The following is a 20258-nucleotide window of genomic DNA, read 5'->3' on the forward strand; positions in this document are numbered from 1 at the left end:
TTGAATTTGTTCAAAAAATCCAAGTACCCAATTCAATAAAAACACAAGAAAAAATGCCAGCACTTTCATATTCCCTACTTGTCTTCCTGGTTGCAGGAAATCTGGCAACTGGAAAACAGGAATTCGACATTTCTGCACGTTCTCCTTTGTTAGAAGTATTTTGATTGCCTAAGGAGCCCAATCGTGGGAGGAACTCAATACCACTTCACAAATGCACATGAAGAAAACAGCCACTAGATCCAACACAGTGACTTATGCAAGCAGTTGAGAGATACAGAAACCGAGGCTCAGAGGACTTCAGGTCAAGTTTTATCGCAGTTCCTAAAACTGTAGGCACAAGCAGTTGGGTGCCTCTTAAAGGACTAGAGACAGGCAGGTCCCATTAACTCCAAACAGAGTTATGCGAGTGGGAATATGGCTGTCTCCTACAGGGGTCCCAGATCTAATTTGGACTGATTCTTTTACACCTCAGGATTGTAGTGTGATGAAAGAGTAACAGCTATTAAAAAGGATTTCTCTCCTCAGTCTACCTGCAAAGACAACTCTCAAAAGGTAAAAGTCCGAGAGGTAGAGTCAAAGGCATAAACATCTGACTGGATGACTCAGAATTAAGTATAAGGAAGACATGGGAAATTCAATATTGTACCTCTGGTAACTCGACCATATGGGAACTTAATTCAATCCATATTATTGTCACACTCATCAGTAAGATAGGATATTTCAAAAGACACAGAGGATCCAGACAGAATTCAGGTTTTTTTCTTCTGGTATGTTTTCAAACCCAGAAATATGTACGAAGCCCAAGTGTTAAATGGAAAAGGGTATTTAAAAGCAATAGTATTTGAAAAAAAATTTACTGAAATCTGAAATCTCTGGTGCCTGAAATTGATCTCTAAAGTAAAGTATGATGGAAGCTGCTGCAGTCTAATGAGAAGTACTGCAGAGTAAGAGAGGTTGAAATACAGCAAAAATATAAAAATACTTGCCTAAACAATACACATACATTGTAATACAACTGGAAAATTGCCTGGATGTTGATTATTTTTGAAAAGACAAAAACTCCGGATTACAGTTAAAGACAAACCAACCCCATAATTAAAAGTATTTTTGCCTGTGTGTTCATGGTCAGAATGTCAAACATTTGCAAGTTTTCTATAGTGTGGTTGGCAGCCTAATGCAAAGGTGATAACACTACGTCAGAAGAGCTGATCACATTGTCACACCAGCAGCTATGACCAGACTGATCACTGTCTTTGCCCCATTAGCACTCACTTGACACCGCACCAGGCATTCTGCGTGACTGAAGCTGGCAAGTATTTCACAAGTGTTCATTCCAGGGAAAAAGGCTCCTGCCCACAGATATCTAATAACTTCATGCTGGCCTGCGGATTTGCAGTCTGAAATGATTCTCTGATATGATTTAAGCATTCAGCGTGACGGTGTTCCTCCTGTTATCTGGTATGCTCTTTGGCTCTTACCTACCTTAATAGGAAGAACATCAAATTTTACATGCAAAGTCAGCTGCAAACCCCTAATTCTTTCTGCTGCCAGCTACTAGAGGGGACAACAGCCACCCAGCTCTAATGCAGGTTACACAAATATGCTGCTCAGACACAGTGCTGATGTAAACCAGACTTGAGCAATATATGGCCCAAAGCGTGATGCAGATGGCTGGCTGGCAGCTAGTAAATCAGTATGTGAAGTCTGACTAAGCTTGGGGAAGAGAAGGGTTTGCCGCCAGACCAGTACATGCGTGGTAGTTAGACCACCACCACTGGAAAGTACGCACATGCGGACTGCTTGGTCAGCTGCAGTGAAGCACATCCTCGTTAGCAAGCTGGCCCTCGGTCCACGGTCATCGCCTCCTGGTTTGCACCGGAGGCCAGGTACAACAGCTCTGCTGGCACCCCATCATCTCCCTCTCTGTGCTACCAACCTCTTCCCTCTCCCAATCCAGGGACAGTCAGTCGAAGGTGGGAGTGACAGAGCAAAAATGCATGGGAAAAGATGGTATATACCAAATTTATATATACTAAATGGTGTATATATATACCATTTCAGGTATAGCCTGAAACATGCATGACATTGGACAGCAGGAAGGAAATGCTCCCAGACTGATGTGAGTGGTAAGAAGAATCACAGAAGCTGATCTGACTGGAGCCTCTAATTATGTGAGAGATATGCATATTGAGCACCCTTGGCTTAGATTAACAGCTGAACAGAGGCACAAACAGAAAAAACAAGTTTTGTACCACAGTAAGTAACTCAAAAAGGTTTTACGGAGGGTACTTGACAAGGTGGATATAATAAAAAATTAAAAGAGTCCTTGGTCAATTCTGAATAAGCTAATCCAGGCTAGTGAGACTGGTGCACTATTCCAAGTGAAGTTAGATCATATGAAAAAATAAGTCCTAAAAAGGACAAAAATGCAGAACTCCTCACTTATTACCACAAGCTGAGTGTCTAAGACCAAGGTACACATTGGGCCAGGGACTGTTGCTGGCCCTTATGCAATATTAAATGCTGCATTCACACACACAAAACACAACCTTTTAGAAGAAACGTCTGTTTGGAGACTCCTAGCCAGCTATTAAAATAAACAGCAAAGAGGAAAAGCTACCAATACATGGCTCAGTTATGGCCTACTTGAGACTGATGGTCCAGCACCAGCTTTTCTTTCGACAGCAGCATTTAAAAACAGTAGGAAGCAGTAGCCCTTGTACTGCTCGCTGACAGACCCAGACACTTTGCAAAGTTGGTTGCAAAGACTGCCTTCTGCGTAGCAAATATTAATCATTCACAGGTCCTTACCTCCACCTACAACCTGTTTTGTCCTTTCTCAGTGTGAACTGGAAAAGTTCTGGGAAAAAACAGCTTTCTTGCAATAACCCATACTTTCCACGCAGACCTGCTGAAGGCCTTTCCTATAGGGATTTCATATGCACTGCAGTGGGATAGCCCATTCTTCAGAGAATGAATTAAGAACTAAAGAAAAATATTATGAACATGCTTTCATGTGTGACAATCAGCAAATGAATAAGAAAGTCTTTATCCTAACTCAGACAACAAACTGAGCCTTAAGAGACAATACACAGAGCAAGAATTAGCTGGATATTTTGTTTCCTTACTATCTATGACCTAGAAGGAAAACATGTATCCCACAAAATGTCCCCCAGCTGTCCTTCATAGCAAAAATACAGATTTTGCTAAAGGTTAAAGATCTAATGACTGGAAGCTTGTTAACAGAGTAACAGATTTGATTCCCTTAGGTATTGGGTGTAGGTAGCAAGGTTGTGGTAGCCTCTGCAAGAATAACTCAGGGCTGCCCTGTAACTAATGAGTAATTGTCTTGTAACGGCCCTGGTAACTAATTTGAGTAACTAATGGGAGTAGTGACAAAGAGTCAGGTTATGAAAAGCAGTGGATTTTCTTCAAGGGTGAATGACCATCTTGGAACACTGAAGACAGAGGTTTCATATGGGTGACTGTGGAGGACATGTGCTCTGTGGGCCTGATATGCTGCAAATGCACACCACACAGCCCGCTGGCCAGCCATATTTCGCAGGGCAACACATTATTTCGGGATAACAGTAAGGCATGTGTCAAGGAGTGGCTCAGCCTGAAAGGTTTATTCAGCCTTCAACCAAGAAAAAGTTCCTTGATCTAACCTTCAGTTAAAACACAGGAGGTCACTGTAACCACCTCAAAGCCCTCCCAGACCCTCCATGAGCAGCACAGACCAGGCTGTACATTCCTCACATTCTAGCAGGGGGGAAAAAAAAATCCCTCAATTCTTTGTGCAGAAAAATTATTTGGCCCTTAACTTGTTTATTTTTCAGATACTTAGTCCACAGCGTGACCCACTGTCACATGCTTTTAGGTAGGTTTTTTTTCCAATATTAAAAAAGCCTAGTTGTTCTTTACACTCATATTAACTACTTTCTCAGGTATCTTTCCATTGCATTTTTTAATGATCTATTCTGAATACATAACTGTTCTTTTCTTGTATGCTATGGCAGATTGCAGTACACTGCAGTTATTACAATAGTATTTTACAGTAATCCAATAAATGTGTTTTCCTCTTAAAATTTTTATAATGCCTATAAAACATGAGTCAACCTAGTTTCAGAGCAACTTCAACATTGCTCCCATTGCACTGAGAACAGAAGCCTTCTAGTGGCTTTGTTTCTGAGCTCTACTTATGCTCACTTGCCTGCTTTATGCTGCACGCAGAAGATTAAGAAAATCTGGGCAGGTAAAAATTCCTCCTTATGTCGGCACCTGCAGCTTGGGGATAAGCACCTGCCTTTTAAGCCCAACCATGCCTGCAGCTTCCCGTGGTAGGTTGTTTAAATAGAAGGAGGAACACCTTTGACCAAGATAAAGAAGCAAGCTGAGAAAGCAGGAAGCTTCTGGAGAGCCAGCCACAGGGGCAGTAACTCTACTAGGAAGTGATGATGAAAAAGAACATTTTCTTTTTTCTTTAAAGAAGCGTATGTTGAACAGAGATCATAACAATACCAAGCTGCCACCAGCTCTTCTCAGTGTAGCAGTGCTATTGCAGCCCTGTTGGTCTGAGGTCGCAGGCAGGGCAAGGTTTACAGGTCTGCAATTACAACTTGCCATTACGAGCGTTCTTCTATAAATCATTTGAACATATGCAAAAAGTGAGTTAATAAGGCTGAAAAAGTTGCGATTCCCAAACAGAAAAATAGGCTGAATTCAGATTATTATTTGCCATCAGTAGTCAGTCCACTGGGCCCTCGTGCTTTGGTGCTATTCCGTATATACTCTTTCCACCAGTCACATCAGTTCAACACTTACTCTCCTTTGCATCATGCTTGGGAACGGAGCATTTGAATTTCGGCTACTATACAAATGGACACACATATTATATACAAATAAAAAGAACAAGATGCCAAAAAATTGGGTCAAAGCTGCCAACAGTTCTTCACCTACTGATTAAATACAGAAAGAAAAAAATCACATTGTAGGATCATCCCAGCCAAATACTTGTGGTTCTTATGTAATTTAGAACAGCTAAGTAGCCATCCCTGAAAAAAAAATTTCTCAGGAACACTGATACTATGGGCCAGAAACATGTCTCATACAATTAGTGTAGTGCTGAAGTTATATCTACACTAGCTGAGTATCTGGCTCTTAACAACATTTCAGTTTGCTGTTTAAATCTGCCCAACACTAGTTGTATCTATTACAGCCTTTATGCATTACACATCTGAACAGAAATAAAAAAGCCAACCAAGAGGACAACACTGTGTAATGTTCTTTTAACTTCACTGTGGAAAACTGTAAGGATATTTAATAATAACTACTTTTAAGAAAATGTAATTTGTAGCTAGTTGGCATTAATATTCTCTGTCACCTCTACTATGTTAGTTATATGTAAGTTATGAACCAGTTTTTCATTTCCTTGTGGAAAAACATTAATAAAGTAACAGGAACAGGACAGTATTTCTCATAGTGACATATGCAAAAATCATTACTGCATGTTCCAGCCTCTGCAATTACTGCAATGTATATTGGAAGAAGCCACATGTTCTCACTTGCTTTGTTAATGGGATTTAAAAAGACACATGGATGATCTGGGACACAGGAGCACTGAGAAGTCTGAATAAAGTAAGATTCTCCGCTTGGGAATAATGACACATTCACATAGGAAGAGATCCTTTTGCCACATCAATCTTTTTGCTTCACTCAAGGGAAGAGAATGATTTTCTTCTGCAGATTATTTTATGGTCTTGTTGGCCCACAAGCAACTTCACAGACAGCAAACACGGACCACAGAAACTCACATAAGGTATGGCCTATGGCCCAAGCAGCACATGGTTTAAATAAACAGAGTGCACTAAAAAGAGGTTGCCCCCATTTTTAACAATTTTTAATAAAAGTTTTACTGTAATACCTTATCTGGGTTTTTCATCAGTTTTCAGCATTCCCATGGAATAAACTTCTCTATCCGTGCCAGGAGAAATATTAAAAAAAATATTCCACTTACACTACCAGGTCCTGCCCATACAGCAGAAACTGCAAGGTAGTGGTTTTACCTTTGTGCTATTCCTGCTCTGTCTGGACTCCCTGGAAGGCTCCTGCAGCCAAAGACAAGTTCTCGTGGCCAGGGATTTATGAGTTCACTACCAAAAACCAGAGCCAAGCCTCCATCTCTCCTAGGTTCTTCAGCCCTAGTAAGGGAGGGCACAGAAGCCCTTCAACTTTTTCCCAGGAGAGGAGGATGGTAACTTTCCCAATACAATCAGAGTGTGGGGTAGGGATATCTGTGGCATGACCAGGCCCAGTAATTTTGGTTGTTTAGTGCTCATCTAGTGTAATGATACTTACTTGTCACTTCCCCAAAAGTTTAACTGACGTTTCCACTGCACTTCCCTCCTGCAGATTGCAAGGTCATTTATAATTGCACCAGTGAAATAGTCTACAGGAATGAATGCCAGAAAATGAATGCTTGTTTATTCTATACATGGTGCTTGAGGCTGAAGACTGCTTCTGTAATTCCTTCTTCTAACAACACACGGGGAAAGCCCTCACAATGGACTGCTTCTCCCCTTCCTTAATTATTCATCCCTGTATTTTGAAGCAGCAAATATCAAAGAAGAAAAAAGTACTACTTAAGTTTATGCGTAACATAACACATTATGGGCAAAGCACAAACCAAAACCAGAATATAAAGAAGTGCTCAAGTATTTCACACCCTGCTGAAAATCCATACAAACTAGTCCTCGTCTAAGCTTAACCCTGTAACAACCTTATTAAACTGTCTTTCATGGAGTTTTATCACAATGGAAAGTCTTCCTAAAGTCGGGTAACCTTGCAATGCAATTTTATGTATAGAGTTGTTTTCAGGTCACTAGCATAGTGAAGGCAGCACAGACATGTTATTACTTCTCCGTTATAAAACATAATCTCTCCCTATGTGCTGGATAATATAAAAATTGCAAAGGTGATTTCATTTTTTAACATAAACCATCGTTTTCTAACTTAAAAAAGACCTCAGCAGTGCTCATTACAAGTACTGTGCCCCATGCCATAACTGAACATAGTTGCTGGCATTGGCAAAGAGCTATTCCACCATTTGAATATTTTTTAAAAACTTTAAATGAAAGGTTCTGAAAACAAAGCAAAACAAAAAGCAATCCAAAACCTTCATGATTTATACTTTAATTTCAGTTGTGGGAGACAAAGAAATGCCCTTTCAACAATTTAACTATTCTTCTTGCACAAAAAATCCACTTTACTTATTTCCAGTCTAATAGCAGCCATTATATGTTATTTGGCCATGAATTCCAACCATTTAAGAAGCAAGACTGGGATACCAAAATGTTACTGTGCAGAAAAAAAAATAACAGATAAGACTTCCTTTTGACAAAAATTATAATTTAGGTGGTCACTTCTGGACAAAATTATAAGGATCTTTAAACCTAACTTAAACAACAGTTCAGAAATAAAAACCCTAGAATTTAAATATATATATACACACACACACACTGCTTCTCTGCCCCCTGGTGTTACAGCTTGTGAAGTGGATTTTCTTTTTTTGTGGGCTCAGTGCATTGTATTTAACCTCTGTGTTAATGCTGTCCATATTTTTTTAAATGCTATGTCATGTTTTTTGGGCTTGTTTCTTATATTGCATTTACAAAAGAAAAATTTATGATAAATTGGTCATGGTTACAAGAAGGTTTTTCCATATTAGCTAAATCCTAGAATTTCATCTACATATCATCTTTGCTTTAATGTGATTGCTGGGGTTTTGGCCATGATTTCCTCTCTAGGAAACTCACCTCATCATCATCCATCAGATGCTCCTTGGCAAATTCATACATTTCCAACTGGAGTGTGGTTATGTTGTGGTATCGAACTGCCTCCTATCAAAAACCAAAATTTCAATGTTACTTCAGGGTAGCAAGACAGGGGAAGTGTCATCACATGCCACCTGAAACTATTCCAGTGAAGTCAGACCCAGACTTAGTAGAAGGTAGATCCCAAGAGGGGTTATAATGTTTGAGAAAGGAAACAGCAGAACAGCAAGCAGCATATCCAATGTCCTCTGTGGATCTTTCTAAGCACAGGCTCCATGGGCGTGAGAAGAACAAAGCACTCTCCCCTTTCTCATGTTTCAAAGCATTGGCGAGTCTTAAAATAAGGAATGAGACTGCCAGAGCTGAGCAGCAGCCTGTGCCTGCATTCCAGCAGGCTTTGGACAAGAGAAAGTCTCTGTCTCCCTGTGCACTGGCTTATGGCAGCAGGCAGTTCTGGGAAAAAGAGACACTAAGCTATTTTGCATGATAATGACTCACCACCCCAGCCTGAGTCTGGGCTAGGGAAATTCTGTTCAGTCACCCACCTGTCCCTCCTCACTCCCCCAGCTGCTTGCCTGGGCAGCAGTTTACCTCAGCCACCTACTCTCATATTTGTGAATACCAACAGTAATCTACTTTGATAATCCTGTTTAACTCTTCTTGGGGAGGAAAACAGGAGAATTCCTCTTTCCAAGAACATCTAGAGCTTAGTGCCAGAGCTAAATGCTGCTGTCACCCCATTACCACTTTGTGAAAACAAACCAGAGGCATTATGATTTTCATGGCAAGTGATTAGGACAGCAAGCAACTCTGTTCACAGTTACGTGGATCAAAGTACAAGAAAATACAGCTGTGTGCATTCAATATTTTATATTTAAAAATTAAATTATCTGTGGTCCCCAGCTCCTGAGAAGCTATCAATGAAACATTTAGAGTTCATGTGTAGGGCCCTTGTTCTGTCATCGCTGCACATGTAAGCTGAATATGTTTGTGGTTTGCAGTTTCATACTGTTGCTACCCCGCAGTCCCACTACCATTAAACATTGTCTCCAACATGGCTGTAAAGCACCATTCTGTTCCCAAAAAGCAGTGACAAAGGTGTGGTGCCTTTCCCCTCCGAGTTCAGACTTGCTGCTGCTGCCTGAAAGAACCAAATGCATTTTTGCTGTCCTCAGTCTCGGCTGGCTCCGCAGGGCAGGCCTGGGTTTCCAGCGTGTGGATAAGGGATGTAACAGCTGTCCAGAAATAAAAAACCCTTCACTCCAATGGAGTGGTATTTCTTACTTGAGCTGGCTGGCCTGAGAGGAAGGAAACAGTAATTATCAAATCAGTCCAACCTGTAAGGTGCATACATGAACTGCTCTGTGGTGCTGCTACAGATAAAGTCAATCACCTAAGCACTGCACAGATGTATTAATGCAGCATTAAGAATCAAGGGCCCCTCTGGGCCAGTACAGGTCTCCATGACTGAGGTGTCTGAAGAAGCAACATGAAGGGCAATTGGAATGTTACCCTGCAGGATGCCTGCTGTTGCTTCGGCTAGGTTAACTCAGACAACTCTTCCACCAGAAAGCCATGCCCTAAGAGAAAGAGAAGGCACTAAATTTCATTTGTGGAACATGTGTTGCTTAATGGCTAACTACTTGTACAGCCACGTACCACTGATGCCTAAGGAGTCACTCAAATATCACAAAGCAGTTAATTCAGTTGCATGACATAAATCCTGGTAACAAGAAATGACAGAAAATCCAATCTGACTGTCAGAGTCCAGGCTGCAGGAGTCAAGAAGCACAGCAAAGATGCTTTTATCTGTAAAATTTCCTTGGACACGGAAATTTAAGACCAGCACAGAAACCCATTTTTAGAGTAATTTTTCAAAGCCAGATCATGATCTTTGTTGGATGGACTGATGTTTACTCTGGGTTCTTTGCAGTATTCTAACTGAGATAATTAGATGCAATACAGTACTGAACCTTCTTCCATCCTCATCCACCCATCTATGTTCTAAATGGAGTAAGTGGGAAGTGAGTTTAGCTGGAGTTACCATATCCAGACACATTCAAAAGCCCACAGAACCTGAAATAACAAGCAGGTGGGCAACTACATGTTGGCAAATAATAAGTGATTCACAAAAGCCCAAAAGATCATCACCGTGATCTTTTCATCAGGAGATTTCAGGGGCCAGTTGCTTTATTTATCAAGGTAGATAAAGATATGCATAAGTAGCAGTCAAGTACCAGTGTGAATTTACTTGTCACCATATCATATTATAACCTATTGTAGCATATTTCAACACAAAGGAAAGAACTATAATGACATTCTGCGTCTACATTACACAGTACATATCTGTGTACAACTTTCTATATGGTTTTAATAAAACAATATGTGTTTTAACTCCAGAACCAACAGATAACACATTTTCCCAACCTCTGACCCACAGAGTTTCAGGAACATATCTGAATGTCTCTAGAAGGCATTTTAAGTAATTCACCTACCGATCGGGGCTGAAAATCCTCTTCTTTAAGTCCCCATTTGTCTTTGTGGTACTGATAATAGACCATGTTCTGTTTCATTACTTCATCTTTCTGGTCAAACAGAAGGTAACTAGCAGCACAAGCAGCTGCATTCTTCATGTCATTCACTAATTAATAAACACACACAAAAATCCAGATAAGGTAAATTAAGAAATTCCTACTATTATCTAAGCTCTGAAAAACTCAGATGGAAACAGAACACTTTTTCTACCTCCACACCAGCTGCACAGAAAAAAAACCATTGCTTCCCAAAAAGGATATGCTATCTGTGTGTTCTGAAGGAGGTAAGGCCATGATTCAAAAATGGGGACTCACCTCTGATGGCCTTCTATGAAAATCCTAACCAAACGTCCCTCCCAGGTATCCCAGTATCAGTGAAACATCAGTCAACAGCCTGGTGATCCCCATTGGGGCATTTATTAAAAAACAAGTAAACAAATAAAAAAAAACCCCAAACACTTCTTTGTACTAGGATTGACAAACAGGGAAGAGTCAATGTGTAAAACGTGTAGTCACACAACATAAGCAAAAGTCATTAATAGCTTGATGCGACATGGTTGGATGTATCTTCCCTTTGATGTTGGAGCCTGCAGGAGTAGCTGTTAAGGGCTACACGTGCTCTTCGCAGTGCAAGTAGTTCCTCAAGAAATCACAAAATGCAATGAATGATTTACCTATCAAATATGTAATCTCTGAGCACCAAAGCACTACAATTTCTGTTAGTTAAGTGGTCCCCTCTTTGTTCAAAACCCCCATGTGCCCCAATCTAGCAGGACTGTAAGAATCCACTAGGAAAAAGCGAATGGTACAAAATACTCTGTAGATTTCTCTGTGGAAGAACTTCTGAATAGTAAACTGAAAATTGAGTACTTTTGGAAAAGAATAAGTGGTGTTACATTAGGTGTGTTACTTTGAAGTCACAATCTTTCTTCTCTTTAACTGAATGAGTTAGAAGTTTAAGAAAAAAAATTCTTGTTAGGACCATATATTCAGCTGCTTAACAACCATGTGGGCCTGACAGCTTGAGCACCACGGCTTTTTGGATCAAACCATGGCGGTTTTTATACAGGTATACAAAACGGGTCTGTGTCGTTGCATGTGTTCCAATGTATAGGAACCTTTGTTCACCCTAATGTGTTACATTATGAGTTACTTCAGAAAGGCAGAAGAACATCTAATAGACATACTATAAACATTTATCGTTTATATGAAACTCTGAAAACTGTAAGCAACTTGTGCTGGCAGTAGGTATCATATAAAGAATGAAAGGCAGTGACGGATCAGCTCACACTTTCTCTGTAACTGCCCCATTTTTCCAATACCCAAGTGGAGACCAGTTACAACCACGCATAACTTAAAATGGAAGGGCCTGCCCTGGGCAAAATCCAGCTCTTATGGGACTCATGGACTATGAGCACAGGCTCTATACATTATGTTTCTCTCCCGTGTCTGTTAACTACAGTTACACAGGGAGAAAAAGATGTCAGGCAGCTCAGACTATCTGTCCCAGAACAGGTTAAAATACAGATTCTGCAGGCCACTAGTTACATTCTAAAGCATTGTAACGAGAGGAAAAAGATCATGAATGGAAACTGTCCCACATCATCCTGATGTTATTTAAGCATATTAAATCACTACTTACATTTATAATAAGCAAACTGCAAGTAATGGTACATGGTGGCCACAAATTTCTCAACAACAAAGCCTCCTATAATGGGCGTCAGATTACTCTCGCACTGCACTTTGCACGCAAGGGCTTCAATATAATGATCTAGAAGGAAGAAAACAACACAGGATATTGATAGCACACAGTGGGCTGTTATAACCCTCCCTTTAGCTGCCCACTAAAATTTGGCCTTATAATGCTCTCCTGGGTCCTATGCATCTGGATCTTGCTGCTTGGAAGTACTGAGCATCTACAACTCCATCTGAAGTACACACTGAGTATTGGTACTCAGACCTTCTGTAAAAATCAGTGCGGTCTGGACTTGAAATGGATCACAAGCTGCAATTCCAGAGAACTAAGCAGTTAGGTTTCACTGACACCTACAGGCAGTCTGTGGCGGTGGGTTTTATATGGAGTTGTTATGGGGTATGATGTTATTTCATAATTGTGAACAGTACTTTTTTCATTATTTATTTTGATAGCCTTTGCCATTGCGTTAAATTATTGCATGAATAAGGTAAACATGCTGCTGAGTACAACTGTGTCACAGAGAAACACAACTGGTGATTGCAAATTAAACCTCCAGAGACAGCCGCATTTTGTGCCTGCAGTTTGGATGTTCTAGAAGAGAAGACAGGCACAAATATGCTGCTCACTACAGAACAACTTTCAGCCAGAAATGTTTAAATTCACAAGTTTACACAGCCTACAAAAGCTTGCTACAATGGGACAGGATTAGAGATGATCTTACCTTCAAGAAAACCTTCCACCAAAGAATTTCAAGCATCTCCAGGATGTATCACATTAGGCAACACTGCCAAACAGAACTATTTTAAAGCCTCAGTTTCCCTGTTAACCACATTTGGCAGGTGAGAGCAAGTTAGCTTCCACCTCTGACCAAGGCACAACAGCAAAGGTCCCTTCCCCCGTTTACACCTCTGACAACTCCTAACATGAAGAACACTGAAGCTAACTAAAAACGATTGGCCAAATGAAATTATCAGACCCATCTTTTACAAGAGCAGCAGAGCCTCCAGACACAGTAGTGTTCAATTCCAGTCAGCACTTGAAATCAGAGATGCAAGTCCCTCAGTGAAACAATCCCATGCAATGAGGCCAACCGGCTTCCAAGCACACCTCATTGCTCAGGGATCAATCAACATGTACCTAGTGCAAACACCAAATACTACTGGTTAACATTTTTTGCTACATCTGCTTTCTGCAGTAAAAACCTCCAGGCAGAATATATCTCCCTGGGACAAGAGTGAAAGTAAATTTGAATTTTCTTAAGAATAAAATATTTGAAACGCGTGCACATGGTCATGATGACACAATGCGGTAACTCCTGCCTTTCCTTCTCACCACTGCTGCTAGGAATTGTCCTTTCCTTCTGAGGAGGAAGAATGACAGCAAATGCCAATCACAGCTGAGCACAGACACTGCACCCTTTATGGTGGCTTGGAGCTCGGACCCCCTGGGGACGAAGGCCTGTGTTTCCTCTTTACTACCTGTCATCTGACCTTCACTCCTCATTTGCTGTCCTGGGCACCTGCCTGCTTTGCCCAAGAGTAAAACAAGGCTTGAGGAATAGCCTGCAATAGCTGCTCTGTGTCAGCTGTACTGGCAGATACCAGTTCCACACTGTGACAAACAGTGGAGCTGCTCAGGTATCAACATGTTTCACAAAATGTTGGGCTGGTTTTCCTTCTGGCAACTATAGAAATTCTGTTGCATTTTTCAAATTTTTAAGTTTGTTAAGAAAAGATGCAGGCATTTTCCACACAAACAACACTGAGCCCAGAGCACCGGAGAAATTACTTGTTTCTTTCGCTACCAAGGAGCATAGGGAATGCATGCACCATCAAAAAGGTTCTCTCTCTTTTTCTTTGCAAAGCAATGGATTTTTTTTTTTTAAGCTGCACACTACAGAAAAAGAAATCTTATCTGCCAGAAAAAAATCTGCTGTAGGAAAGATGAAAAATAGTCAACAGAAACTGGTCATATTTATGAGAAAGAAAATCTGTATGACCAGTGATACAGAAATCACAAAGCAGACTTTGAAGGCAGGCTAACCACTAAGCCTCAAAGGCAGCCAAACTGATCCTGAGGTAACGGTCAAGAGACTTGTCTGGATAACTGCTGCTAGCTGGATGGAGCAGTTGTCACTACTTACGCATCTATTTTATTCTGACACACAGCTTCCACATTAATGTAAGAACTCTCTGTTCTTGTCGCAGCACCCCCAAAACTAGCCAGCTGCAACAAGGCTTTTACCATCCCATACCAGGTTAACTTCAGTAAGTGCTCCCACACCTTGCCCCGGTGTGGCCAACCCACCCACAAAGTCTCAAAGGTTCATCTACTGTTCATGCTGTTTCGTCATACACTTCAGGCCAGTCCACCCTGCTTCTTGCTTCTGCTGCATCATCCTTCTCCTTGTCTCTCCTACATCCAGGACACTCTCTCTTCTCCCTCTGCTTCTTCCAGGTCTCTCTTCATTAGCTGCTCCCCTTCACCTGGCCCTTAGGGCTATTTAACTACTTAGCAGGAACCAGCCACAGCTGCACCTTATCCACATCAGCCGACCCACCGCCCCTGAAGCCAGCCCACAGCTGTATATTATCAATGTCAATTAACCCAGCTTCATTCCTCTACATGTTCTGATTTTCTGACAGCCCTCATTTATATTACTGAAAAGAAGAAAAACAGACTAAACCAGAATTCAAGCAGTTTTCAGTGAATCTAATCAATTCCCATTGGCCCAAAAGGAGCAGGGGACACCCTGCGCATTTCACACTGCAAACAGAGGAACAGGACTTTGGTAGCCAGACCTATGGATAAACGGAAATGCACTTTTGGAACATCTTTCCTTACTGTTTCCTAGCCACTCACCTGCAATGGAGAGATAGAAGTCTTTAAAATCTTTGATCTCTCGGGAGCCTTCACAGGCTGCTGTACAGTCATCATAGGCTCTGAAGAAATCAGGAAGAGCTAGTTCCATGTCTGAGATGGACGTTCTCCAATTGTCGCCATTGTATGCTCTCACAGCCCTGATGAAGAGATTCTAAAAAATTGGCAGAAATGAAACCCAGTAGTAAACGGATCTATGGAAAGCTGTGTGTAAATTCAAAGACAGTAAATGATGTCTTTGAAACTCTGGATTACTATAGAAGCTGTTATCCAATGAAAATGAGGACAAGAAATACAGATAGCTAATAGATTTTACCAGATATTTCCTAGAGAGCAGAGTAGGTAATTCCATTTCAGATCAACAGAAAAACCTGCTGGACAGAAGTAACAGTGTCAGTTTAAAGCACAGGCTTTGACAGAGATTTTCAGTGTGATCTTAACACCAAATGTCTGAGTTATTTTAAGCTGTGTGCTACAGCACTCATGCATTTGAGTAACTCCCTGCACCTGTTTAGCTCCAGTAGTGATCTGCATGTAGTAGCTTTCAGGTATGCCACTGTCTGTGATTTACTGTGACTCATTCATAGAATGATGAAAAGCATGGGAGGTGAGAATTACTGAATGCATCAAGAAGGCAGAACAGCAATGAAAGAAGAAGACAGCAAGAGGGAGAGTAAGAGCTGAGAACACATAAACAATTGAGATCCTTGAATCTCACACAATAAGAGGAGTAATCAAACAGTTCCAGAAGACCAGACTGAATAAAAAGCATACCTCATAAGGCTTTGTCTCCAAGTCTTTAATATGTTCCTCAGCATCAGGTATACTCTTATAGTAGGCCATATTTCTTTGCATCATTTCATCATCTGGATGCTTCAGAAGAAATGTGTGAGCTGCTGCAATAGCTTTTGGAAGATTATTAGCCTAAACAGGGATGGGGAGAGGAGGAAAGGGGAGGAGGGAAGATTAATTGGGAAAAAAAAAAAAAAAAAACAAACAGTTCAGAGTTTCCCAGGTTTTGTCAAGGAACTTCCCTGCAGCCTCTATATTCCCAAACTTACTTCTGCTGAAACCACAGTCTCAACAGATATGACCATACAGTAAAACTGATATAATTATTCTCAGTTTTACTCCTAGCTGCAACACTATGAATACTTTTTTTTTATTTTAAAAGTCTATTATTGTTGCAGATAGCACAGATGATTTTAAGTCAAAAAGCAGGCTTTTTTTTCCCCTGCCCCCTCCCCTGTTCATAAAGCTGACAAGGCACAAGATTATACCGTTACTCCTGTGTAGGATTAATCACACAGCAATTACTGACACTAACCTACAGATACTGGGCAAGAGTCATCATTTTACCATGTTTGCAGGGTGTTTATGTCAGTTACTTGCCTAGCAGCACAGAAGACAACGTTACAACAGTGTATTTTCCTGATGGTGTTACAAAGTCAGAGCAAACAGCAGGGACTTCCTCAATAACCGTGTCCTAGTGTACTATGTGATTTTCTATAATTGTTTTTAAACTAACTTTAAACCCCACTAGAGATGCTTTATGAAGTTATGTATTCCTCATTTACAACTGCATGTGCCAAATAGATATGAACTTCTCTGTGCATGCATTTATATTTTTTTATGTTATATGTTTTTATAAACTATATAGTATATATACACTTATTTAGGAAAAGTGAGAAAGTACAAGTCTTAAGCATTTGTGAAATGTTAAAACCTCTTTCCTCATAAGCCAAGATCCATATCAACCCACTCAGCATATTGATGTTTAAGTGATAGAGTTCCACCTCACATCTGAAACAGCTTATGGAAGTGTACATATAAAACTATGAGCCAGAATCACAAGCACATATGCACATGCACTCTGCATCCATAAAAAGTACCCTTTCGTTTCCGACAGAAACCTGAAAGACAACTGCACCAAAGAAAGACTTCCCCCTAACATGAGCTCTTGCTGCTGTGCCGCTGTGTGTCCCAGCACTGGAGCTCTGCCAGCTGCCCTTCCCTGCTGTCCCAAAACTATGCGCTTTCAGTCAGCCCCGGCAGCACTACACGCAAAGGGAAATCTCAGCTGCACTTTCGTCAAATGCCTGGTTTCTTTCGTGCTTTATGCTTTAACTCTGTTTGCTGATGGGTGTCTCATTTTTGTTTAGTCCATGATTCTCTCCTGATCTCAATTTTCACCACTAACCAAAAAAAAAAACGAAAAAAAAGTTTTTGTAGAAACACATTCCTAAGTGAACTCAGTGGCTACGAGAAAGCTCCCTCCAGAGGAACAAGCAGCAACACAGAAACGTCTACTCCCAGGATCTAAGACGTGGCAAAATTTCACTGTGGAACCCACCTGAATAAACACATGGTCACTCTAAAAAATTACATAAAGCATTTCCCTCTGCCTTCTTCCTATATTACAAATGCTGTTGGCGGGGGTGGGGGGTGAGAAAAGTGACATTCCTTTCTTCAGAAAGTCACCAGCCAGGAAAAAGTCCTTTGTACATAGCAGTCTGTAGCTCTAGAAGGCCCATTCAAAACTCCCCAAATGAGTGAGAAGAGCTCAGAGCAGGACTAGAATCTAATAAAATATACAATATGAACAACTGGCACTAAAGGCAAAACCACTGAACCGAACCGCTGAAACCTCCTGCAAACGCAACTGCAAAACACTTTAAAGGAAGGGGGAGGCGTTTCTCTGATTTTCCTCTCCCATTCCTACCTGCCAGTTACTTAACTGTATCAGAACCAGTAGGTAGGAATTACTTTTGCTGTGATCCACACATTGCAAACTCTGTACATACTACGAGGGGGGAATGAATAGTTCAAGCAAGTAAGACAAGAAATGGAACATTTGCGGGGATGTCATTTTGGTATCCGTATACGGCTTTGAGAATGCAAGGTGTGCCCGCCCACTCTTACTCAAAAGAAATGTCCACTCTTTGATACCTTCTGTTCTGTGTGTGCAGAGGCTGTAAAGTTCAGCTATTCTGCACGGTCATAGGGATGGCTTTACACGCACAGAATTATGCTGGTGTGATACTGTGCACGTGGATACTGTTCCTGTTTTCTGAGAACACATTTCGCTGCATCTGTTTGTGTCATTTGGGAAAACCATTGATATTTTCATGAGAAAATGGCACTCCTACAAGTGAGACACAGCAACAGTTAAGGAGATGGGTATTTTCAAGCAGCAATCTCAAAAACAATGCACAAGCACGCAACCTGATATAAGGTATGTTGGCATATGTTGGGAATAAATCCCTAAAAAAGAAAACAATCTAACCAAAGAGTTCAGCTTGTTTACTTCCCCAACAGATGTCCCATTTCTCTGAAATGCAAGTAATTGCTGTATCTGAGCGGATGATATGAGGGATGTGCCTTGATTTAGAGAACAGAAGATGAAGATGAGTAGGAGGGAGAAAATTGTCAGTTAGATCCTGGACAGAAGGATGACAAGAAGCTAGAAAAATGGGATGAAATCTGTTAAAAAAGGTGTGTGTCCCTGGTCTTGGCTGACCTGAGAGCAAAAAGTAAATACCACACCAGGGCTAGCATTAGTGTCATGCTTCAGCAGCCCATTTTTGCTTTATTCCTTCCTGTGGCCATAACAAAACCAGAGTTTTGCAGGCAGCGGGCTACCGTCGTGTCAGCGGCTGGAGGCTGCTGCACTTGAAAGAACTGAACCAGAAACGAGCGAGGGAGGAAGGTGGACATGCTGAGGGACAGGAGGCAAGGAAGAGTGCTTGCAATAGCACAGCAGTGACATGAAGGGTCTGAAAAAAGTTGCAGAGAAAGTTAGAAGAAAGTAAGGTTGATGGAAAGATGAGAGAGGCAGGGGTAGGAACAAGACAACTACAGGACAAGAAAACAGGGTCCAGTGGCTGGGGAAGAACCAGAGGAGCTAATCTAGGGGACGTGCTGGATGAGTGGTGGAAAAATTGGTGAAAACGGAGCTGGACAGTACTGTGCCGGCAATCAGAGGGAAAGACAAGGCACACGCTGGTCCCAGTGGGTTACACGAGGTGAGCAGGAGGAAGGGGCCCAAAGGCTTGCCAGCGGGAAGACAGTGCAGCGCAGGGCTGGCAGCCCAGGAGGGCAGGGACTGGGGGGCCCGACCACAGAGCGGGAGAAATGGAGGTGGGGTGGACAACCGGCAGCTAAGCTGGTGTGAAAGAGGTGAGGGGGAGCAAGGCTACAGCCCTGAGTAACCCGCTCCGAGGGCCAGGCAAGAGGCTGGCATGACAGGCGGCTTCTCCAGCAGTGGGTGCACCAGGCACACACCTCCAGTGAGGCCCCGCTGGGACACACCATGACACTGACAGGCACGCTTGGCGTGGCAGGAGGTGGCGGAGCACCGGGCGAGACCCGGGGGAGCCGAGGCCGGGGGGGAGCGCAGGCAGGGCGGCAAGGCGGTCGGCCGGCGGAGGGGCGAAGGGCCGGGCCTCACCTTGAAGTAGGCGAACTGCAGGTACTTGTAGGGCTCACGGCGCTGGAACTCCTCGAGCAGGTCACGGCCGGGCTGGGCCTGGCGGAAGGCGGGCAGCCCCTGCTTGCAGCGCCGCAGGCACTGCGCCCGCCGCAGCACCCCGGCCAGGAGGCGCAGCTCGGCCAGCGCTCCCCCGGCGGCGGCGGCGGCGGCGGCAGGGGGGGGCTGCCCGGCGGCGCTGCAGTTGCGGTGGCAGAAGGCCTCGCTGTCGCGCAGCAGGCGGTACAGCCGCATGCTGACCTCCAGGTAGTTGACGCTCTCGGGCCAGTTCTCGGTGCTGTACTGGTCCAGGCCGTAGCGGTAGGCGGACTCGAGCGGCATCAGCTCGTCCCGCGGGAAGCTGCGGAAGCTGTAGCGCTCGTACTGCGCCCCCGCCGCCGCCAGCAGCGCCGCCAGCGCCAGCCACATGGCTGCGGCCCCGGCCGCCGCCCGGCCACCACGTCGCCGCCGCGGGGAGAGGGGAGCGCCGGGCCGGGGCCGGGCACGGAGGAGGGGGCGGGGCGGGGGCAGCCGGGCGGGCCCTGCCGAGGGGAGGGGACGGGAGGGTGTGCGCGGCCGGGGGCGGGAAGCGGGGCCGGGCCGGGGACCGCGGTGCAGCCCCGCTGCCCTTACGGTGCCCGGTCTGGGGAGCTAAGCAGGGGCGGGGCGGGGCGGGGCGGGCCCGGCCCCTTCCTCTCTCGCCCTCGCCCCCCCCACCCCCCAAAGCCCGCCGGCGGCCGTGGCCGGACTGGCCGTGGCGCCGCCTCCCGCCTCCACCCTGTTCCACCGCGGCCACCGCTGCTGCCGGCCCGGAGCGGGCCGTACGGCCCCTTCTGCCCCCCCGGATG

General features: G+C 43.4%; 1 protein-coding gene across 2 annotated transcripts in view; it reads right to left on the bottom strand.

Moving 5' to 3' along the window:
• CRTAP (cartilage associated protein) overlaps nt 1-19948 on the bottom strand; it is a 22573-nt gene extending 2625 nt beyond the window's left edge. The window contains exons 1-6 of one of the 2 annotated variants that reach the window (XM_080385909.1): nt 19393-19877; nt 15717-15866; nt 14925-15096; nt 12009-12137; nt 10328-10473; nt 7815-7898 (exon numbers count right to left, since the gene is read on the bottom strand). In XM_080385909.1, the coding sequence (XP_080242035.1) occupies nt 7815-7898; nt 10328-10473; nt 12009-12137; nt 14925-15096; nt 15717-15866; nt 19393-19839 (1128 nt within the window). In that variant the 5' untranslated portion in view covers nt 19840-19877. Of the gene's footprint in view, nt 1-7814; nt 7899-7933; nt 9131-10327; nt 10474-12008; nt 12138-14924; nt 15097-15716; nt 15867-19392 lie in introns of those variants that run through there. The other variant, XM_080385910.1, reaches the window with a different exon arrangement.
• Nucleotides 19949-20258: the final 310 nt, after the last annotated feature.

This window comes from Falco punctatus (genome assembly GCF_963210335.1).
Source record: "Falco punctatus genome assembly, chromosome: 4".
In the NCBI taxonomy this organism is placed as follows: Eukaryota; Metazoa; Chordata; class Aves; order Falconiformes; family Falconidae; genus Falco; species Falco punctatus.